The following is a 22,204-nucleotide window of genomic DNA, read 5'->3' as shown; positions in this document are numbered from 1 at the left end:
ATAAAGAAATGATTATCAATGATTATATTAACAAGCAACCCTTGAAACCTGATTTAAAAAGTTTTTCTGTTTCTCAATTTATAAACTTTTAGACTAAGCAAGTCAAGTCAACAAGCTCAGATTCAGAATCCAAAAAAAAAAGGTGCACAGTTGCCTTTCGATGTAACGACAAACGATCCGAGAGCTTGTATATATATTCAATATTTATTTTGATTATTGTTTACTTCAAAGTACATAAATTCCAAAATTGTTGTTGGGCCAATCAACAAAGCCAAGTGAGAAAGAGAGTCGGAGAGAGAGAAGGAAGATAATGTTTTTCAATCGATTAAAGAGTCTCAGTTGTCTGGGCGGCGACAAGGCGGCGTCCACCAGCTCGGATTACGATTGTGATGAGATGCTATTTACGGAGCCGGTCATACTGAACATATATGATCTGGTGGATATCAATATGTATACCATGCCCCTGGGTCTGGGCGTCTTTCATTCGGGCATTCAATTGTATGACACTGAATATTGCTACAGCGGACATGGTTATTCATTCACTGGGATCTTGGAAATCCAACCATGCAATGGCCAGGCCACATTGGGTGAACATTGTCGCTATCGCGAGAGCGTTCTGCTGGGCTATACGCATTTCAGTAGCGAAGAGGTCCAAAGGATTGTCGAGCAGTTGGGTCAACTTTATACGGGCGATTGCTATCATTTGATTCGAAACAATTGCAATCATTTCTCCAATAGTTTGGCCAAAATTCTCTGTGATCGCGGCATCCCAGGTTGGGTCAATCGTTTGGCCCATTTTGTGGCTTGTGTTCCGTTTCTGGAGCGTTGTCTTGGCAGGCAATTAACTGGTTAAGTTCTGCTCTAAGGTGGAGAGGGCCTAGACACATAGGCAAACCTCATTTTTTTTCATTTTGTGTTTCAAATTGAATTCTCAATGTTTTATTGGAAGAATACAGTCTGACCTTTGTTATTTTCGTTATTAAAATTTCATTTAAACTTTTGTCCTTGGAGTCTAAAGAGTCCTCTATATACATATATATTCTTGATTACAATTATCATTTCAGTGTGAAAATGATCTTCATAGTTTAGTCCATTCTTTTCACAGGTGCATTTGAACAGAGATAAGTTCGTTTTTTTGGCGGGACTTTTCCAAAATCCCAAATATTACAGATAGAAGTATGAACTCTTTGAAGAACTCTTTGTAGATCTAGCAAAACTAAAATAAACTGCATACCAAAGATTTTAAATTTATCTGCAACTTTCGATTTGGAGCTAATTGAAAATGTGAATTTTGTATGGAAAATGTTAGTCCTTTGGGCGAGTCCATTTTACGACATTAATTCAAACTAAAGTACTTTTTTCTTGAACTACAAAAGAAAGTGTATTGGATTTCCCTTCGAATGACATATTTTTCATTAAAATCGAATAAGAATTAGATAGTTTTTTTGCTTATCAATGTGGGACCAAAAGTGACCTTTTATCTCTTTCTTTTCATGCGTTTAACCCTTCTGAAGGCCGCTGTTTAGTTAGGCATAAAATGTCCCTTATTAATAGACGATAAAAGCTATCTATGAGTATATATGTATATTTATTTGTTTTTCTTAGGTCTTTCTTAGGATGGGGTAAGAATTTTTCCCTGAAAGTGGTGACCCCGTCTCGTAATGTGGCTTAAAGGCAATTTAAGCAGCTGTAACGAGAGAAACCTTGTGCATAAACAATTCTTTGTAGTTGTATGTACCTACATGTACATACATATGTATGTACATATATTCCTATCATGTACTTCCATTTCCATTTGGCGCCGTTCGATGTCGCCGCAATTCCTCCAAGTCGATCGAATTGACACTTAAGTCAACAAATGAAATTCTCTGATTTCGGCTGGAATAATTTTCTGCTGATCTTTGTGAATTTATTGATAATCCCTTGTTCCACTTGATTAGCCCCCCTCCCCCACACCCCTTTAAGTTTTTGTGGTTCCCAGATTGCCCCACTCTATTGTTTTAGTCGCTTCCTTTTCATTTTTCTCCTTGGTCATCTTTTTAAAAATAATAAATGATCGATAGGTATAAACTTTCTGTATCTCTCTTTTGTTTTTCTTTTTATGTTTTTTTTTTTTTTTTTTTTTTTGTCTTATTACTTTTTATTATGTTCATTTTTGTTTTTGATGGCATAATTTATTAAACATGTCGTTTTTGTTCATGTGTGTGTGTGTGTGTGTTTGTTTAAATATATATAGTTGATGCTTTTCTTTTTGTTTTTAGTTTAATTAGTGTTTTTTTTTCTTTTCTTTTCTTTTTTTTGTTTTTAGTTTAATTTATTATAATTAAATATAACTTGTTATATGCATTGCTTAGCTAAAAAAATCCACTTACAATTAGTTTACACATTGTTGAAATATTTAGATAGTTTTGTTTCAGTTTCTGTTTCGGTTGTTTGTTTTTGGGTTTTCCTTTTTTTGTTTTTGGTTTTTTCTTGGGTGTGTGTGTTTGTGTGTGTGTGTGTGTTTTCTTCTATGGTATGAGCAAAAAAAAAAATCGATTTGTATTTAAAGAGTGAGGGGAAAATTTACTGGCAAATTTTTGATATATCACTGATCCGTCAATTTCTTGTTTATATCAGACAATATGAACACACATACATACATACACATGCATGTACATACATATATGTATGTATGTGTATATCGAGTGCAAAGGATATTCGATGTTACTGCATTTTCGGTATACCGAAGTTGGTTTACGGATTCTTTATTTGTATATGTATATACATATAGAATTTGAATCATTTATTCATTCATTGCTCAGAAGGGGGGAGTAAGTTAAAGAGAGAGAGAGAGAAAGATTCCATTTGGTAGGGTCTACTGTATTTAGGATTGCCCCTTAACCAAATTCTGTTTTTCTTTTGTTATAAACAACCTGTTCTTATGCCATATATATATATTTATATGGTAGTTAGTTCAGCTAACTGCGGAATCTGCATATATATATATATATATATATATTTGGTTGCCTTTGTTTTGTGGTTTTTTTTTTATATAATGTCATGCTAAAATCTCAATACACAATTTCGCTTAATTGCTATATGACTAGAGTTGTTGTCCTACTAAATTTATATATATATATATATATTTCTATATACATACATATATTCATATATATGTATATATATGTGTATATGTATATATACTAAACTAAACTAAAAAAAAAAAAAAAAAAAATAAAAATATTAACAAGTCTTATGAAGTACAATACATTTTCGTGCCCCTCCAGTTTGGCCTTTCTCAAATTAAAAAAAAAAAAAAAATTATATTTATATTTATATATATATATATATGTATATAACTATATATCTGTATATATTTATAAGTTGTTCTTCTTTGGTTTTACTTGAAGATTTTCGAATACTAGTTACATTCACAATCCATGGATAGAGGAGTGGCCAGGGGAGGATGGAGGATTTGTGCAAACGTAAGGATTCTAGAATTGTCAAATTGTGTGTTTTTGGGGAAAATTGGGAAATTTGGGATATTTTTTTTTTAAGTTTGAAGGTTTGTCGTTCTCCTTTGATATTAGTTTTTGGCATTATTTTAGTATACAATTTGACGGCTTCGGTTTTTAAAAGGATCACACTCCATCGTCCATTAGCTAATGTTCACTTGTGGATTCACGAGGCGATCTTTTAAAAGAAGTCGTCAAAGGTTTTTGATTATGTTTGATATTGCAGCATTGGGGCCGATAAATTCGGATGATGTGAGCTATTCATGCGCAATGCGGATAGACTTTTGTTATACCATTCATCCTCGGGTGACATGCCTGCAAAATAGGGAAGAGAGAAGAGAAGAGAAGAGAAGAGAGGTATGAAAACTTGATAAGTGCGAATCGAATTTATTAAATCAAACGTTTAAGTTAGGCGTTTTAGCATTTCCTTTAAGCGGAAATTCATATTACTTTTTACAAGGACCTAACACAACACACAGGGACACACTCACACACTCATAGTCTAGCCTGTCTCTGTCTAACATTGGTGAATATTTTAGTAAGAAAATTTTCTTATGCTTGGCTGTCCGGAAATTCATTTCATTTCTTCATCGTCTCCATAATATCCGGGCAAGATGGAAAGATTCACCTTGTCCTCACCTTCAGTTGGCTTTCATATACAAATACATATACATAATTATTGGAAAAAGAAATTGCAGTAGGCGAAACTTGTGCAAAAACAAACCTATAACATATTTTCCTGCACATTAAGTGGAAAATTACCCAAAGCCAAATGAAGGGCAACTGAGTTTAGAAGCTTTTAGAACCTTTAACTAAACCATAGAAACAAAGAACAAAGACTTTTTTGCATTTCTATTGCTCTCTCTTTCTTTCTTCCTTATGTCATTTGTAGATACATTTCGATCTAAAAGCTTCCTTAATATCGAAGAGTCAATCTTGAAGGAGAAGAGAGATAGCGATAGGGAGAGAAACTTTAGAAAGTTTTAAGTTGAAAGAGAGCAAAGCTTTTGATCACACATTGAAAGCTTCACTGATCACTCCTCTGAATGTCAGATCCCACAATTCATTAACATTCGAACAGCCCTAGGCATAGGACGAAAAGTGGTCTTAATAATATTTTAAACTTAAAGTGAAAATTAAAATTGACTGCCTTTAATTTATGGTGAGTGATGGAAGTTTGAACAACATAAGCTAGGACTCAATTAGAAATTATTATTTCAATAAAGTCATGGTATAATAAAAAGTTGATTTGTGATAAAATCTGAAAAATGTGTTTAAAATAGCCTATTATAACTTTTTTTTTTTTTTCCTTGATTGGAGCAAAGTGAGACAACAATCATTTTATCATTTCACTACAGATTTTGTATGGAAAAACTAATTAATTTTTATGTGATTAGAAAGTGCTATTAATTTCCCGTCGATTGAGATGTTACATTGAAATTTTGAACTAATTTAAGCTGAGCTATATAGAATTTAAAAGAAGTTATCCTTGAAATTTGTTGGCCGAAAATGAAATACAATTTATAGTGCATACTTTTAGGCTGTACACAAAGCAAATTAGGCATTAAGGGAAGCCGTTTTTGCTTTGGCTAGACTAGGATGGCTAGGCTAGATCAAATTGGAATAGGAGAATAAAGACTTACCCATGGAATCTTGACGCACACCCACAGAGCCCATATTCGTACTATGAGCCATTGAGAAGGGTTGCGTCATGCCTGGATATGAGGAGGCACCCATTTGGAATAAATCCTGTTTTCAAATAAAATTTGAATACAAGCAGAGAATGTATGAATATTTATTTCTTATATCGGTGTCGGTGACGGTGGATAACCTACCTGTGGATAACGATTCATTGTATTATGATGTGGATAGGGCTGATAGCCTCGGGATACACTATAGCCTTGTATATTCCTCATCATCCCGTTGCACGATGGGATCACAGATGGTGCCAATGCCTTTTGCAATTGTTTCTCTTGTTTACGATATTTGGCGCGACGATTTTGAAACCAAACCTAAGTGCGAGAGATAGAGAGGAAGAGAAAGAAGAATTGAAATTAAAGTTAAGTTCAAGTTGATGATTTTCAAGCTACATATATATACATATTATATCTGTCCACGAAAATCCCCTTGCCAGCCCTTGCCACCCACACAACAATCACCCATCCTTCGTATACCAATTTTCACTTTGCCGAGAAATAAAGAAAAGAAAAAACGGATGATGAGAATAAAAATACAGCAAAAAAAAAAAAAAAGATATGAAATAGGTAAAGAAAATTCCTCCTTCAACCAGTCTTGCTCAGCCCTCCTCTCTCTCTCTCTCTGTCTCTCTCTCTGTGCCTTGAAAGTCCTTTGGAGTCTGGTCTTAAGCTAACGTCTTATGAGTGAAAAAATCTACAAAATTGAAATTGAAATAAGTTGACGACGGCAACGGCAACGACGAGGACGAGGACGAGGACGAGGACGATGGCGACGACGATGATGATGAGGATGTGGATGAAGATGATGGTAAAAGGAGTCCTTCGACCGCTTGCTCGCTCGACTTTATTTCTGCTTAGATATTATTAAAGATGGTCCTCCATCTTGGGCGCTGTTTTTCATTTTTTTTCTTTCTTCGCCTTTCTGTTCTCTTCCCTTTTCGCCATCGTTGTCCTGATGGCAGCAAAAGAAATTGCCAAGATGAAAGACGCCCATAGACAAGATGAAGATGCTCTTGCTTCTGCTCCTGCCCTTGCTCTTGCCCCTTCTGCTATGTATGAAGGGATGGAATGGAATGGAGGCTGTGAGGGCGGTTTGACTAAGGACTAAGGATGTGAATGTGAATGTGTGGTATGAGGCTGATAAGGCTGTGTGGGTGCTTGGCTGAGGGGGTGAGTTTGGTGGAGGATGCGCAAAATTTTCCGACATTTTGAAAGCTTGGCTCGGCTTGCTTTGAGTTACTTACGATGATGATAATGATGATGATGATGATGATGATGATTCTGTTGGTGTTCTAGACACTAACAGACCAAAATAAGGGCAGAAACATGTGGGCGAGGGAAGGGGGTGTCAGTTGGGGGGCTATGGGCATGGGGTCTTGACTGTCTTGGCGTTTCTTTTTTCTTTTATTTATTTTATCATTATTATTATTATCTTTGTCCATTGCTATGTGTGTGTCTGGGTGTGTGTGTGTGTCTTGGTGTGTGTGTGTCTGGGTGTGTGTGTGTGGATGTTGAATTTTGTTTGATACCCTCTATAAATATATAAACAATTTCTCTTTGAGTCATTACTAAAATTTGTATAGGGTATTCGAAGGGCCGAAACAGTTGGGTTAACTAAGATTTGTTGGTCGTCCGTTTCGTTTTCGACATCTGCATTTTGTTTTTTTTTTGTTGTTGTTTCTCATTCTCTTTCTTTAGTTTTTTTTTTTTTATATTTCTTTTTGACATCGTTATTGGTGTTGTTTTTGGGTTTGGGGGTTGTTTGGCAGTCGCCCAGTTTATGGCTCGTTCGGTTTCATTTGGTTGGCTGCCAGCATAAAAATGCCAAGGACCATGTGTACGTGTGTGTGTGTAAGTGTGTGTGTGTGTTCAGCTCTGACTAAATAATGCTCTTAACCATGAGCCATGGATAGAGTGTGTGAAAGAGAGAGAGAGAGATAGAGTAAGAGAAAGAGATGCTGTTGCGGAGGGTTGAAAATGCGTTTTGTCTGACTGTCTGTTCAACTGTTATGTGTTTGAGTGTGTGTGTGTGTGTGTGTGTGTGTGTGTGGGCGGAGTAACTCAATTAAGGTTCCATTTTATGGCACACATACACACACACACACACACACACACACATTATATATAGACATGCAAGAAGCACAAAGTTAGGTTTTTATGCCATATCAAAGAAAGAGCAAGAGCGAGAGAGAGAGCGAGAAAGAGAGAGACAGACACTGACTTTGGCTTTAAGTTTTTCTTTCTTTTGTATACACCTTTTTTTTCCATTTAAGCTAAAACAAGGCCTAATTAGATGCATTTAAATTATAACTAGAAATAATCATACATTCACACACACACACATACACAGTCACACTCTCTGGCGTATAGGCCACTCTACGGAAATATGAAAATTAAACGTATTCAAATTTAATTTACTTTTCAACATTTAATCAAATTTTCCTGCCTTGTTGTTTTTGTTGTCGTTGTTGTTTTTTCTTTGGTTTTTTCACTTAACTCCGTTTAGATATCCCACATACATACATACATATATAGAGATATAAATCTATTTGTGTGTTGGTTATTTTGTTGTATTTTTAGCTCAACTTTTTATATGGACAGCCAGGAAAAAAGGGTGCATTGACCTAGAAATTAAAATTGCCATCTAATTGACAGGACATGGGATACAAAAAAACAACAACAATAAAGTGTCCCCCCTCCCTCTCTATCTCTAAATGGGGTTAAAGGTGTGTGTGTGTGTGTGTGCCTGTTTGGATGCGGTAACTTAACTTGATTCAAAACTAAATCAAACTAATGTTAATTAATAGCTAAGAAAGGCTAAGAAAGAGAGTGAGAGAGAGAGAGAGAGAGAGAGGGAGGAGAGTTAGGGAGGGTGTGAAAAAATAAAGAAAACTTGTTAATTGTTTAAAATCGGTTAAAACGTTTAACGTGGCACACAATAAAATGGTTTGGAATTTGTCTACTTTTTTTCTCTTCGTGTATAAGAATTTGTTGCCTACTTATTTGCGCTGGGCAATGGGAAAGCTTTCAACGGTTTTGTCTCCTTCTTTTCTTCAGTCAATTATACAATTATTATAGCCTAACCTACATTTTGTGGGCCCAAATGATTTATAATTTTAAATTATTAAGTTTATATGCAAATATTTACATTTTGCCAAGAGAGATTGCCAACAAGATTTAAGATTGCCGGAAAACTCAGACGGCTTGGGCCATTTCTTTGTTTTTCTGCTCAATAATTAATAATATCTTCTAACTACCACTGAGTTTTGATCCTGATTCTCGCAAAGTGTTTAATATTCTATAAACTTATTGCACTTGGGGACCTTTGTCCTCCTTTCTAGAAGAACTGCAAAGAACTACCTCTTCATCTGCTCTATATATGATGGGCTACAGTAATAAAATTTAAAAGAGTTCTAATCTATTCGTTACTCAGAACATTTCTAATCTTGAGTAAGAAAACTGAAACTTTGCAAGAATCTGAAAATCATGACAAAGGACATGGCTTTATCCAATCATGTTTTAAAAGTTGGTTTTAAATTCCATTTTAAAAGCGTTTATGATATAATTGGTCATTAGCTTTAATTAGCTTCATAATGAGGCCAAAAGCATTCAAAGTGTCGACCACAGAACTTTAAACTTCAACAACATTTTCAGATTTGTCCGATTTCGAGTTTCGTCAATAAATAACTTTCATATTGGTTTCTAAACAAGATTCTAGAGCATGCAGAATGATGGGATTTTGAATCACCTTCTAAATGCATATTTTCATTGGGCTGTAACTCTATATTGAATATTCCCATGGAACTATCATACAAATGTTGGTTTTTTGATATCGTTCTGATCAAGAGATTTGAATCAATATGCGTATATATGTATGTATGTATTTATGTATTTCAATTTAAATGTAATCTAAATCCGACCAAAACCTCTGATCTTTTGAGCACACCCTTCGTCCTCTCTCTTACCTCTTTTCGGTCATGTTTTTAGTCTAATATCTGATTCTCTATTCACACAACTGTTTGCGATCAAATGACAGACAAATGCCCATGGCAAGGGACTAGCTGGTCTTGGAGTGGGTGGATGAGGGGGGCGGGGGGAATGGTAGATGCTATAAGTGCAGCATAAACCATATTTTTCTACAAATGTTCAAATATTTACAGTCGCTTGGATGGCCCGACCCTATAGAAAACCAGAAACCGACCCACACCCAACCCTCATATCCTTTTTGCTCTGCTCTATTCTGCTCAACCGCAGCCCTAATATTATATTTTCATTTTCCTTCCTCTAAAAACCATCCCCCTCACTGCTCCTCACTCCTCTCCCCACCCCTCATCTGGCACGCTATTCACCTCTGTAGTCCATTCACCCGCTGTTGTTGGTAATTTGACGAGTGCGCTTACAACTTGACTCTGGCACTCACTTAGCACTGCAACAACATCATAATTTTCTGTGCATGTGTGTGTGTCCCTGTGTGTGTGTGAGTGTGGGCCTTGGTGTTGACAAATTTATTGCAAATTTGATGCTCTCGTTTGAGTTGAAGAGCATGGAATAGTGGAGGAGGACGATGTTGATGGGTCAGGTCGAGGGCGTTTCTAACGCACATCTGCTTGGAAAATTTAACAACTTGCTGAACAAAACAAAACAACAACAAAAAAAAAAAAGGAGGAAAATTTTCATTGCATATAGACAGGCGCATTAGCATTCACTTGTTTGTTGTTGCTTTGCTAATTAGACACACACACACAATGAAAGGAAATTATTTCCCAACTAGATGCTTTCCAACTCAACCAAGTTAAAGTTTTTAGTCCTAAATATTTCATTATTAATGGTTGAGATATGGAAGTATTTGCTTGATTTTTTTATATAATATATATGTAAATCGGTTGATTACTTAGGAAGTTAGATATTGAACAATAATGAGTTGAAATATTGAAAAGTTCTTGGAAAGATCTTTTACAAGACTTTGAAGAGAGAGAGAGAGAGAGAGTGACCTAATTGCTTTCGTTTTTCGATTATCAAATTGCAATTGATAAATTTAAACTTTTTGAAAACCCAAAAAATGTTTCTTGGACTATTTTGTCTGTCTCCATTTCGATGTAATTCTACACCAATGAAACCATGAAATAAAATGATAAGTCGAGACATGAGTAAAGGACTTTGGAGAAATCCTCCCCTCTGCATGCTCTGAGCTTGGTCTGCCACCCGTTGTTCACTCACTTGTTTCACAGTCATGATAAAACTATAAATTAATTATTACCGCGGCGCACTTGAAAGCGCAACAGATCCAATGGGAGAGAAGGGAGAAGGGTATGGAAGGTGGCCACTCCCCGGGGGACCTTTTTCGTTTTCCCTTTTCTTTTTTTGTTGGTTGGTTGGTTGGTTGGATGGTTGGTTGGTGGTTCTTCTTGCTGTCGGACGTCGAGAGAGCACTTTAGGGCAACACCCGAAATCGAAATCGAAATCTGAAGCAGTCGATTGGAATAATCGGGCATGCTAATCGCTAACCGACAGAGATCTTAGCCATCAGTGAGAGTGATTTCTATTGTAATCATTTTTGCCCTAATTTGGTATTTTGAAACAACTGTTGACATACGATGATGACGATAGCAAATGGCATAATCTAGCCTAATGGAGACTTGCATGGCTCCATTACGTATATACTGGAGCTACTCCTATGTACTCATTGTACATATGTATATACTCACTTGAATTCGCGCCTCATTCAGTTTTGTTGTACGCGCCAGCTCCTCGCGACAGTAAATATCCGGATAATGCGATTTGGCGAATGCAGCTTCCAGTTCTGCTAATTGTTCCTGAAATTAAGCGGATTTTAATTAGGCTAATTTGTTGTGAGTTCTCTTTATATACATATATATATATATATATATACATTTATATTTAAGTAAGCATCTCGCATAGTAACAACTTGTGTCTACTTGCCTTTTCGTTTCTATCATTTACAATTCCTGTATTTGTTTTTTTTTTTTTAAATTGTGTCTGTTGCCTACTTTTGGGCTTAATGAACTAATCTATAGCATTAGTGCATATTAAGTTTAATGCATCAATAGTCGAACTTTTTATTTCATTTGATATTGCACTTTATGATCTTATCAACGAGATCTTTTGAGACTATATATAAATGATAATAGTATATAGTCCAAGGATTTGCTTTTTGAAACATTTGTTCAAGTTTTACAATATTCTGTGGATAAAATCAAACTTAATCGTAAAAGTTATTAAAACTTCACAATCCTAGATCCATTTATCGATTGTTTTATCTTTCGATTATATTGATAGTTATTATTCCCAAAGCTATAATTTAAAATTTTCCATTCGGATTAGAATATTTTAGTCATTTTTTAAGCCCTTTTTTAAAAAGCTAAAGCAAAGCTAATGAAAATGAAAAATAATTCCTAATTTGAAGGATACTTTTTGCATTATATGACAAAATCCTTAATTATTCGTTAAAACTTTACTTTGAAAATGAATGTAAATGATATTTACTTTTAGAATTTACTAATATATATTTACTTTTAACACTCTATTGGAATGTTTGTTTATATTTTGCTATTAACTTGAAGTTTCTCTATTAATTTATCCTAAAATTCAGTATGGATCTAGGAAAAGGTGAGGAAAATTTGGCGTCAAAACAATCGGAAAACTATAAAAAATACATAAGGGGGACCATTTTCCCATCAGTCCTTGTTTCAAACTTTGTTTGATTTACATTTCATTTAGCTAAAGATTTCAAAGATTTCTAAAATTGTTTTCAATAAAATTTATTTTAAGAGTCAATTACTTTATTTCCTCTACATGAATGGCAAGAAGAAGAATCTAAACTTGTTTTCAATTGAGTTTCCATTACAAAAAAAAACTGTTCTTGAAATACAAAGAAAACGATTTGGTTAATAAATTTTGAAATTCTAGAAAACTTTGCGACAGACTTTGTCAAAGATTCTCGTCTTCAATGTCAAAAGTGGTTGAGAATTATAGCTAGATCAAGTGAAATATAAGGGAAATGAGCGTTGTCCTTTGAAATGTGGGACAAGTAAATAATTATATGACTGAGAACTATTTTCGATTTGATTATCGAGCGACAGAGTTCTTTTAAATGATTGGTGGCTGGTGGTTGTTGTATTTTTATATTAGCACCTAAAACTATCTAACTAACTGACATAACTGTGTCGTCTAGGTTGTTGTTTTAGTTGTGTATTCTGTGGCTTCCACTGGGCTGCACAAGTTGAAAATGCTGAAGTTTTAATTACACGAGGTAACCTTCATGAAAATCTAATTAAAATTTCTCACTCTCTCTCTGGTTGGTGAAAGAGAGGAGGGAGATAGATAGAGAGAGAGAGAGAGAGAGGAGGTGTAGAGTGTGTATGTGGATCCTAGTGGAAGTTGCTACAAGATGCTCGATGATGATGATGGTTATGCTGACCTGTGTGAATGTGGTTCGATGTCTTCGCCTGGCTGGCGTTGGGCAGGATGCTGTGGTTGGGGTATGACCGGCATGCTGACTCAGCGATGATAATCCACTTCCGGGTGATGTGATGCCGGCGGAAACAGTTGACAGGCCGCTATTGGGTTCCGGTTTAAGTTTCTTGAATGCACCTTCTGCTGCGAAAGAACATTGAAGAAGCATTGAATTAGAAATGTGCAGAAAATTATAATTAATATGCGTGAAACGTTTTACTTTAACCGCAAGTCCCACCCCCCGCAACTCCCAGGACCCAACTATGCCACCTAGCATCCGACCTGGACGACCTTTGACCCGCAATTGCTGCATAATTGCCATCAACAGCAACAACAACGATGATGATGAGGAGAAACGGAGTAAAGGCAACCACACTGCGGCCACAAGATGTTGACAGCGAACAACGACAGCCATTTTGGATGCAAAAACAAAAAGACAAGTCAACAACAACAGCGAAAAACTGAAAGCCGGACAGGAAAAGGAAACGTCAACGTTAACATCGGCAGCGCCAGCAACAGAAACAGTTCAAGTAACAGACTTGGGTCACGTCGCCACGTTGGGCGCCAACTTTGACGTTCGGCGGTCGCATGAATATGCAATATGGGATAATTTATGCAAATTTCTGGCACATTAATCGAGGTAGCAAAACTGTGGCTCTGAGTCTGGCTCTCTCTTTTGGACACGGTCTCAAGCTATCAGGTACATCCTGACGGTCTCAATGGCCCATTCACCAGACGTCGTCGTCATCATCATCATCATCATCAGCATCATCATAACCATTGCCCCATTCATTACCTGAAACTGACGCATGCCAAAAGGCGGCAAATTACACGCAAAGGTCAAATGGCCAAAGAGCGCGTAGGGACACAGGACATAAAGAGCAGAAAGTGCGGCCAAAAGGACAACCCAACCTGACCCGGTCTGACCTTCAGACCTTCATGGCGCTTAATTGGCGCGCTTAGCTCGTTAACGACATTTTCTAACTAAATATGTATAAAATTTTTGGCCATCTCACTAATTGAATAACACCATCAGCAGCCCAAAAGATGCAAATGCTTCGCGTATTTATGCTAATGCCACGGCACATGGAAGCCATTTGCAATTGACCTCATTTTGGCCAGTTTTCTCTAACTATTAATCAGAAATCTAATAGATTTAGTTGGAACATTAATCTTAAGAGGAAATCATTTGCAGTTTGGAGAGGTTTTTTAGTCATACATCCTTAACCCTTTCAGGTTCAGAGGGCAACAGGGCAACATATTTCATAAGGATATAGAGAAATGGAACAGAGATAACGAAATCTCAAGATTTCTCTAACATTCGTTATAATCCTTTCAGATTTCAAGAGAAAACAAACGTCTATAATAAAGATTGCTAAGGATATTGAGCTCTATCTACTTATTGCTGATAAATCAAAATATTAAGATCTAATGATCCATTGTTTTGCATATATATATATATATAAATATATATGTAGGGGATGCCAGCTGTGAGTATGAGGGACCAGGATCAAGCTGAAAAACAGCTGAGCTCAGTTAATTGCAATGAATGAAATGCGAATCTCCAGTGTCCGTTGAGTTTTCCATGTTGAAACACAGTCACAACAATTACATTAAGTCCTGATTGAAATGTCCGCAAACTGGCTGAAAAGTGTCAGCACACAAAAAGGACACACACACACACACACATGGCACGCTGTGTGTAAAAGGCGATAAGCCAAGGATAATAGAGGGACACAAAGAGGGCAATGACAAAAGACAACGACAATGGATGAAGGGGTTGAGGCCAACTAATCGAGGGTCTCTTTGTGGATTGCACTGAGGTTACTCTTGGGTTAGTAAGTAAGTAAGTAAGTGAGTGAGTGAGTGAGTGAGCGAGCACTTACCCGATATGGTGTGATCGGAGAGACGTGAGGGCGGCGTATGGGCCGGCGTATGATGATGCGAGGATGAGTCCATTCCAGGTGTGGGCAGGCCTGAGTAAAGAGCACTGAAGTCCTCGGGCGTGCTGCTACATTTTCGCTGATGATTAAGCGACGACGATGATGATTTGTCCAGTGTGGTTATCGGCGATCTTGTATCCTGCACTGATGTGGCCAGGCTAAGCAAACGATTCTCATGCGAGCCGCTAATGCCCATTAAACGCTGGTCCTGGAATGACATGAATTTGGTATCCTGGGCCACACCGCCATGCTGCATGCTGCTGGCATGATCCTCGAGCAGGCCCTGCTGTAAGCCCAACAGGCCGCCAACCAAATTCGGACGCAGTTCGTCCATGCTCAGTTTGCCCGCTTGTCCGCCGGCCGAAAAGTTCAATTGACGGCTGAATATGGCCGGAAAGATATTGAATTGCTGCGAATCGGCACTGGACTGAGGACTCAGGCCAAGGCTGTGTGGTGCGTGAACGTGTGGAATTGAGGCGGCGGCAGCAGCAGCAGCGGCGGCAGCGGCGGCAGATGCCGTTGATACGGAATGACTGCTGGCACCGGCGGAGCTTGGTCCGTTGCCGATTAGGAGAGTTGGTCCGTTGCTAAGTAGCTGTTGCTGCTGCTGCTGTTGCTGCTGTTGTTGTTGTTGCTGTTGTTGCTGTTGCTGCTGCTGTTGTTGTTGCTGTTGCTGCTGTAGGGCAACAGCTGTAGGCGGCTGCTGTTGCTGTTGTTGTTGTTGCTGCTGCTGCTGTTGCTGTTGCTGTTGCACCGACGGCAATCCACTTACATGCAACTGATGACCATGTGCGGATGCCAAAACGTGTGAATGATTGGTTAAATGTTGGGCGGTATGACTGGTATGGGCAAGCGGATGATTGGCTAATGTCAATGTTGCTGAATTGGAGCTGCTGCCGTTGCTATTGGCACTACTGCTGTTTGCACTGCTGCTATTAATTGGATGTGAATTTGGTTGTTGTTGTTGCTGCTGCTGTTGTTGTTGTTGTTGTGCTACCGTAATCGTATTGCCGCCGACGACAACGGGTCCTCCAGGAGCACCACCACCACCGCCACCACCACCACCACCACCAGCACCGGAACCAGGGCCGCCGGCACAACTTTGATGTTTGAAATCCAACTTGTGGCCGGCGTAAAAACGCTGCGTATCAATATACGTTTTGAAGAAATCTATTGAATAATCCAACTGGAAGCTGTTTGCCGCGAACGAACGCGCGCAATCCCAATATATAATCGAAATAACTAAATTGGGTCGCCAACTATGTGACCGGCTAGGCTAGAACCTAGGGTTAATCCAACGTTGTTTAGTTTGCTTTATATATCAATTGGAATCATTTATCACAAACACAAACACAGACACAGACAGAGAGAAGGAGACACGGAAGACACTGAGACACATCCATATGCACACCGCTGGTCACACATATATGGCCCAAGAGCGGTGGCGTTTTTTTTTTTTTTATGTATTCAGGATTCAGAATGATTTCTGGCACTTGGAAAAAAAAAAAAAAATTTTGCGTTTAGATGGGATGGGGTAAACCAAATGAAAGCACAAAACAAAAATTGTAACAAATTTCTTTCAATTTATTAATAATAATTGTATTGCAATTGTTGTTGTTGTTTGTTGTTTGTTGTTGTTAAAGTTAATTGATTGGTTTTTTAGTTTTGTTTAGTTATTGAATTTTGGTTGCACGTTGCACGTGTTGTTGTTGTTGTTGTTGTACCGTATTTCATTTGCCGTTGCCGTTTCGTGATTCTTGTGTACCGTTATGTTTAAAGATAGTCGAGCAACTGTGTGTGTGTTTCCTTTTTCGTCTTTTACATTTGCGTCCGTCGCAAACTTTGTGTGTGTGTGTGTGTGTGTGTGGAGACAGCAGCTTGGCTTTTGGGGGGAGGGGTGAGGGGGCAGGGCGTTGGTAAACACGAAAAACCGCCAAGGAAATACAAAAATTTCACACACACATACAAAACCGATAAGGACAACACACGCACACGTATTGAGAGAGACAAGAGCACTAGGATATTGTTTTGTGATTGTTGTTATTATTTGTAGGTGTTGCTGTTGTTGTTGTTGTTGCTGCTGGTCTGCTAGTTGCTGCACGCACGCTAGGCGGTACGTAGTCGCGGCCGATCAAACTTAAAATGATATACAATTTCAAGCAACATACAAAATTATAACGAAATTAAGGATCATGTGCTCGACAACCATCCGACGCTGCCTTTTGTTGCTGCTAACGTCGCTGCTGCAGTTGCCGGGAGTTTCTAGGACTCTTTTTGGATGGTGGTGGGACAATTGCGGGCTGCGCGCGAACGATTGGTGGTTAGCTCTCTCTGTATATGTGTACTATGTCTATGTAACAGAGGGCGAGAGAGAGAGACAGAGAGAGAGAGAAAGCAAGCGAGAGCAAGCAAGAGAGAAAGAGTCTGTGTGCATAGATGAGACCACGAATCGTTAGTCGTACTAATAATTTTCACAAAAATAATGAAACTTGTGTGCCTGTCTGTGTGTGAGTGCGACAGCCTGATAGAGAGATGCCATCATGAAAAGTGAAATGTATATCTCGCCTCTCGCTCACTTAATGTGACATGGTCTCTCGCTGTCTCGCTTTAACTTGTTTAATTTCGTTAGTTGATGCCGTTTGTCGGTCTCGTTTTGTTGTTATTGCCTCCAATGCTGAGTGTATCTGTTTCTGTGTGTCCTGTATGTATGCCATTGGGTTGTATTTGTTCCTTTTGATCCTTGGAAATTTCGAAAAACATTCCATTCCATTTGGTTTGTGCAAGAAACCAACAAAAAGTTGAATGCAAAAACTGATCTATCTCATTTTCATCTAATAAAACAAAAAGTATTAAAAATTAAATACTAAATCAAACTGCATATTTTTCATCCGTCAGATGCAAACGTTGTGCATACTTCTAGGCGAAATTGTTGAGTGAAGAAGAGCAAGAGCCGAATAGCAGTTGGCAGCAGTTGGGCAGAGATGTACGAAAGAGAGAGAGTGTGCTCTCTCTCTGTGTGTGTGTGTGTGTGTCAGCGACTGCGACAGCGACGTTAACGTTGACGTTGTAAACGACTTTTTCGCTCAGCAGCAATCAGAGTGTTTGTATATCTGTCTCACTCTAACGCATGCTTGCCAAAGGCAAATGTGTGGCCAACCAATACGATGAAAGCCTCAAAATGGAGTCACTTTTGTTGGTGTTGCTGTTGCTGTTGACAGTTGCCGTTGTATGCTGCTGCTGCGCAATGAATTAGTCCTCGTTAAATGTGACAGACTGGCAGAGGCGCCACAAATACAAAATCTTTTGCGCTGTTGTCCATTTTCTTCTTTGGTTATATGTATGTATGTATATTTTGTTGATGGCATTTGAACGAGTGCTCATCACATCACATCTACATACACACATGTGCATCTATCTCTCTCTCTCTCTCTCGTTGTGTAGGTGTGTGCAATGCTCCTTAAAACAATACTTTTGCCAACTAAAGGTCCCAAAACACTGACTTCAAGTACTCGAAATCCATGTTGAGGCATCATCGCCATTGCTCGTCTCGTTTTCGTGGCATTTAGGTTCGTCATCGCCAAACGCCATCGTCAACTCATCATTGTCATCGTCAAAGTTGTCGCTCCTCTCCAGGTCCTGATTCTGGGTCCTATTCCTGGGCCATGCCGAATGCCGTTTGCCTCTAACGTCGGCTCTCAATTCGTCTTTATCGAGTGGGCGCGTCTGTTTTTTTTTTTCTTTTTTCATTTTTGAAGTTTATATTCCGCTCTGGATTTCATCCGTTGGCCCTTTGTGAGAGAGAGGAGAATCACTTTTTCACACAATATACACTGCACATACCCCTTCCTTCCCCACCCCCTGCCCCATTGTGTTGTTGTTGTTTCACAACTTGGTTCGAAATGATTACAATTGTTCATTTTATTCATAAAGCCACAAAAACGTTGAAAATATTATATACACAATGGATTTTAAAGCTGGCCAATGATTTCCACTTGAACGGGGAAATTTAAAACTTTTGTCAAGTGAAACTCAAAGAAAAGTAGAAGATGGAAAGTAAGGGAAAAGTATAAAGTTTCTCTCGCTCATCACGAAAAGACAACAAGAAGGGTAATGGCAAATGTTTGTATTCTTATGCAACAAAGCGGATCTAAAGCTTTGCCCTCTTAAGTATGCAACAAACAGTTACGCAACTCGCCAATTCAAAACTATCGTATGGAATAAAATATAAACCTCGAATCAATGATTATACAAGTCTTAAGTCTTTTGACGTCTTGGGCCAAAATGTCGAAACGTCATCCTAAAGTAATATTAAATTAGGCATTTTACTCCTTCCCAGTGAGCTTTATCCCGATTTCATTCAAAGGCTTTTGCAAGTTCAAGTACTTAATACAGAACAAGTTGTTAAGTTTTCGGACAATTTGTTGTTGCTTTGCAATTGTTTTACTCTACTTATATAAAATAGGTGTTTGGATCCCTAAAACAGTCTAAAAATTCTTCGCTTTTTGAAGCAAATTAAGATCTTCTAAATACAGTAGAATCCGGTTATAACGACTCTCAAGGGATCGACGATTTTCGTCCTTATATCCGTTATATATTGGGATCACTCATCAAACTTATAAGCGGAGACGTTATAACCATGTTGAGGCACCATTCGTCTATTTGGCCCCTTAAAGTATGCAATGAACTGGAAAAGTGTTTTATTAATATTATATTACTTCATAATTGAGTGAAGACAAAGCTAACATTTGCTTTCAGCATTTAACCCCATCCATAGACAATTGAAAAACTTTTTCAAATGTTTTAAATAACGAATTCTTTTCCCGCAATCTAAGTCCGCCTATATATGTGAATTATTCATATGCAGATGCATATATAGTGTAAAGGATCTAGCATCTTATATATTTTCTATTTTTAATTGAAGGATAAGTTCAATTTCACTGCAAAATGACTTTAAGGCTGCATTTTAAAAGTTCCCACATAAATGGCTCTCTATAAATGTATATTCATGGGTTTGAGTGTACGTGTGCGTGTGTGTGTGTGTGTGGGTGAATTTGTCAAAGCATACGCATCCACATGTGTACACTTACTCACTCACATTCACACTCACACTCGCACAGACATAGACAGTCCTGACTGGAAGGCTATTAAGCATCCATTTAGGATACTAATTTGTGTATCATTACAAATTGTATCTGCACACACACACAGACACACACACACAAACGCAAAGGAGAGTGTGAGTGAGGGAGATAAATGGAGAAAGAGCAAGAGACACCCAGAGGGTGAGTGGGTGAGTGGTAGGGGATTGAGGGGTAGTAAGCTCTCTGCCTGGCCATATTACTCATACGTCGTGTGTGCACCCACAACAGAATGCAATATGAAAAACCGTAACGAAGCTGATAATGATGATGTTTATGAGCATGATAATAATGATCATAACATCAATTAAGGCTTTCATCTCATCTTCAAACAAACAAACAACAACAACAACAACAACAACTACAACAATAACAAGCACAAAGCAGAAAGCAGTCAAAAAAGAATTGAAGTAAAATCCAAAGGCCAAAACCCAAAATGCAGACCAAAATGAATGATAGAGACCAGAGCAAAACAACACTAACGACACACACACACACACACATCCATCGAGTGAGACTGAAAGAAGAAAGACTTTAGTTGGTTTGGAAATCTTTTTTTTTTTTTTTCCTTTTTGTTCTTTTTGTGTTATTCTACAAAGTCGACATCTTTCAATTTTCTAGTAAAACGAAAGAAAATCCTTGAAATGCTAATGTCACACACACACACACACACACACATAATTCAACGGGACTGAGAAAGAGAGATAGAGAACGTGTGTAAGGGCCATATGGCTGAGCCTGGGAGTGAGGCAAGTCCTTTGGTAAAGTTTTTCTCAGCAAAAGCAAAAGAAAAATGTATCTCATTGATGTGGCTTTTTAACTTTTCATTATTTACCGCTAAAAGCATCTTTTAAAAATTTCCCAAACGCACACACTCACACACAGACACACACACACACACACACGCACATACAAAAGTAAAACGAAACGTAACTGCACAACAGTCGGCAAATGCCAAAAGCAAAGGGAGAGAGAGAGAGAGAGAAAATAAGACAAAAAAAAAAAACACAAGCTATAGGTAGGATAGATAGCTGAAGGAAGGGAGGGGTTAGATGATGGACGGATAGCAGGGCCAAAAAAACATGAGATAAAAAACAGACGAAAAAAAAAAAACGAATTTGTACTGACAACAAAATGAAAAATGGTTGAGTGCCCAAGACCAGGCGACGGATCGACTGTCCGACTGTCCGACCGACAACCGCCCGACGGACCGCCATTTTGCCAGCGCTTTGATATCCGTTGCCATGCCCCAAACAAACGCCCACCAACTCATCTCTCTCTCTCCCTGTCTTGCTCTCTCACTCGATCCACTGTCGTCCTTCAACTCATTTAGCTGATGCTGCTGTCATTTTTGCTCGTTCCTTGCGGCTGCACCACGCCCACAATAACCACCCACCACCATCATCATCATCTTCCGCCTTGTCCCCCACCCATTTCGCCCTCCGTCCCCCCTCCCCCCTCTTCTAGCCGGCTGCTATGCCATCAACCTTGTCATCGTCATCGTCTGTGTGAGCCTTTTTTTTTTTTTTTTTTCATTTTCATTTTCTTTTTTTTTTTTTGTTTTTCTTCGCCTAGCGCTTTTTTTTTCTTCTCTATCGCTCTCTTCCGTTTGTTCATTTATTCCCTATCTCTCTCTCTCTCTCTCACTCTGGCTTGCTCCCTTACTCTTGCTCATCTTTTGCTCGTCTTTCGTTTTTTTTCTTCTTCTTTCTTCTTTTTTTTACGTTTTTACTTTGATTACAAAACGCACTTTTATTCCTTGTCGCGCTTAAACGCTTTTAAAGGTTTTTCCCTTTGCCAGAGCGCGAATGTGTGTGTGTGTGTGTCTGTGTGTGTGTGTGTCTCATCGTTGGCGCTGTCGTCGTCGTCGTCTAATTTAGCCTATTAGTTTGTTGAATGCTTTTACACACTCACTCACTCCCACACACACACATACACACACACACACACACTGAGAGAGAGACACTAAGAAGGACCTTTTACCCAAGTAGAAGATGAAATTTGAGCTCTTAAGTATGCTACATTTAATGTAAGACTTAACTTCTCCACAAAGATTTTCCTTAAGTTTTTGCTCTACACATACACACAAAAATTTATAATGTATTATGTAATTCAATATATTTTTTAAATAAAACTTCAAATTTTGTATTCCAAAACAAGAGAAAACTCTCAAATTCATCTCTCTCTCACATTACTCAAAGGATATTAAAAAAGTCGGTATAGAAGAAGAATTTATATGGAAAACTTTGGGAAAATTCAAAAAAAGGATCTTAGTTTTTGGAAAAATTTCGTTTTGTTTTAGAAACTTTGACTTTGAGATTAGTTTTATGCTTAAATTATATAAAATAATTGAAAATACTCAACATCAATGGAAAACAATTGAAAAACCAATGAAAAGTTCAGTTAACCTTTTAAGAATTTTACATAGTACCAGTTTTGAGCCTGTTTTGAATCGG

General features: G+C 38.0%; 2 protein-coding genes across 2 annotated transcripts; one reads left to right on the top strand and one right to left on the bottom strand.

The window, feature by feature from the left end:
- Positions 1-121: 121 nt before the first annotated feature.
- LOC137587230 (deubiquitinase DESI2) lies at positions 122-968 on the top strand. The gene has a single exon (XM_068303554.1). It carries the CDS (start codon positions 311-313, stop codon positions 851-853), a length of 543 nt encoding a protein of 180 aa, XP_068159655.1. The 5' UTR covers positions 122-310; the 3' UTR covers positions 854-968.
- A 2,737-nt stretch (positions 969-3,705) lies between these two features.
- Positions 3,706-18,130, bottom strand: LOC137583438 (homeobox protein goosecoid). The gene is made up of 7 exons (XM_068298474.1): positions 18,111-18,130; positions 14,554-15,803; positions 12,633-12,811; positions 10,900-11,007; positions 5,333-5,509; positions 5,141-5,246; positions 3,706-3,812 (listed from the first exon to the last, which is right to left on the bottom strand). Exons 1-7 carry the CDS (start codon positions 18,128-18,130, stop codon positions 3,706-3,708), a joined length of 1,947 nt encoding a protein of 648 aa, XP_068154575.1.
- Positions 18,131-22,204: the final 4,074 nt, after the last annotated feature.

The sequence above is a fragment of the Drosophila tropicalis genome, unplaced genomic scaffold (assembly GCF_018151085.1).
Source record: "Drosophila tropicalis isolate 14030-0801.00 unplaced genomic scaffold, ASM1815108v1 contig_158, whole genome shotgun sequence".
Taxonomy (NCBI): domain Eukaryota; kingdom Metazoa; phylum Arthropoda; class Insecta; order Diptera; family Drosophilidae; genus Drosophila; species Drosophila tropicalis.
Note: the sequence above shows the minus strand (reverse complement) of the source record. Positions and strands in the feature narration are given on the sequence as shown.

Bases quoted from the DNA above. Each gene is read 5' to 3' on its own strand.
- LOC137583438 (XM_068298474.1), bottom strand. From the start codon at position 18,130: ATGGATTTCGAGTACTTGAA. The intron at 12,812-14,553 runs GTAAGTGCTCGC...GTTCTTTCGCAG, and splicing joins CTCCGATCACACCATATCGG to CAGAAGGTGCATTCAAGAAA. The intron at 5,510-10,899 runs GTGAGTATATAC...TCTCGCACTTAG, and splicing joins TGAATGAGGCGCGAATTCAA to GTTTGGTTTCAAAATCGTCG.
- LOC137587230 (XM_068303554.1), top strand. From the start codon at position 311: ATGTTTTTCAATCGATTAAAGAGTCTCAGTTGTCTGGGCGGCGACAAG.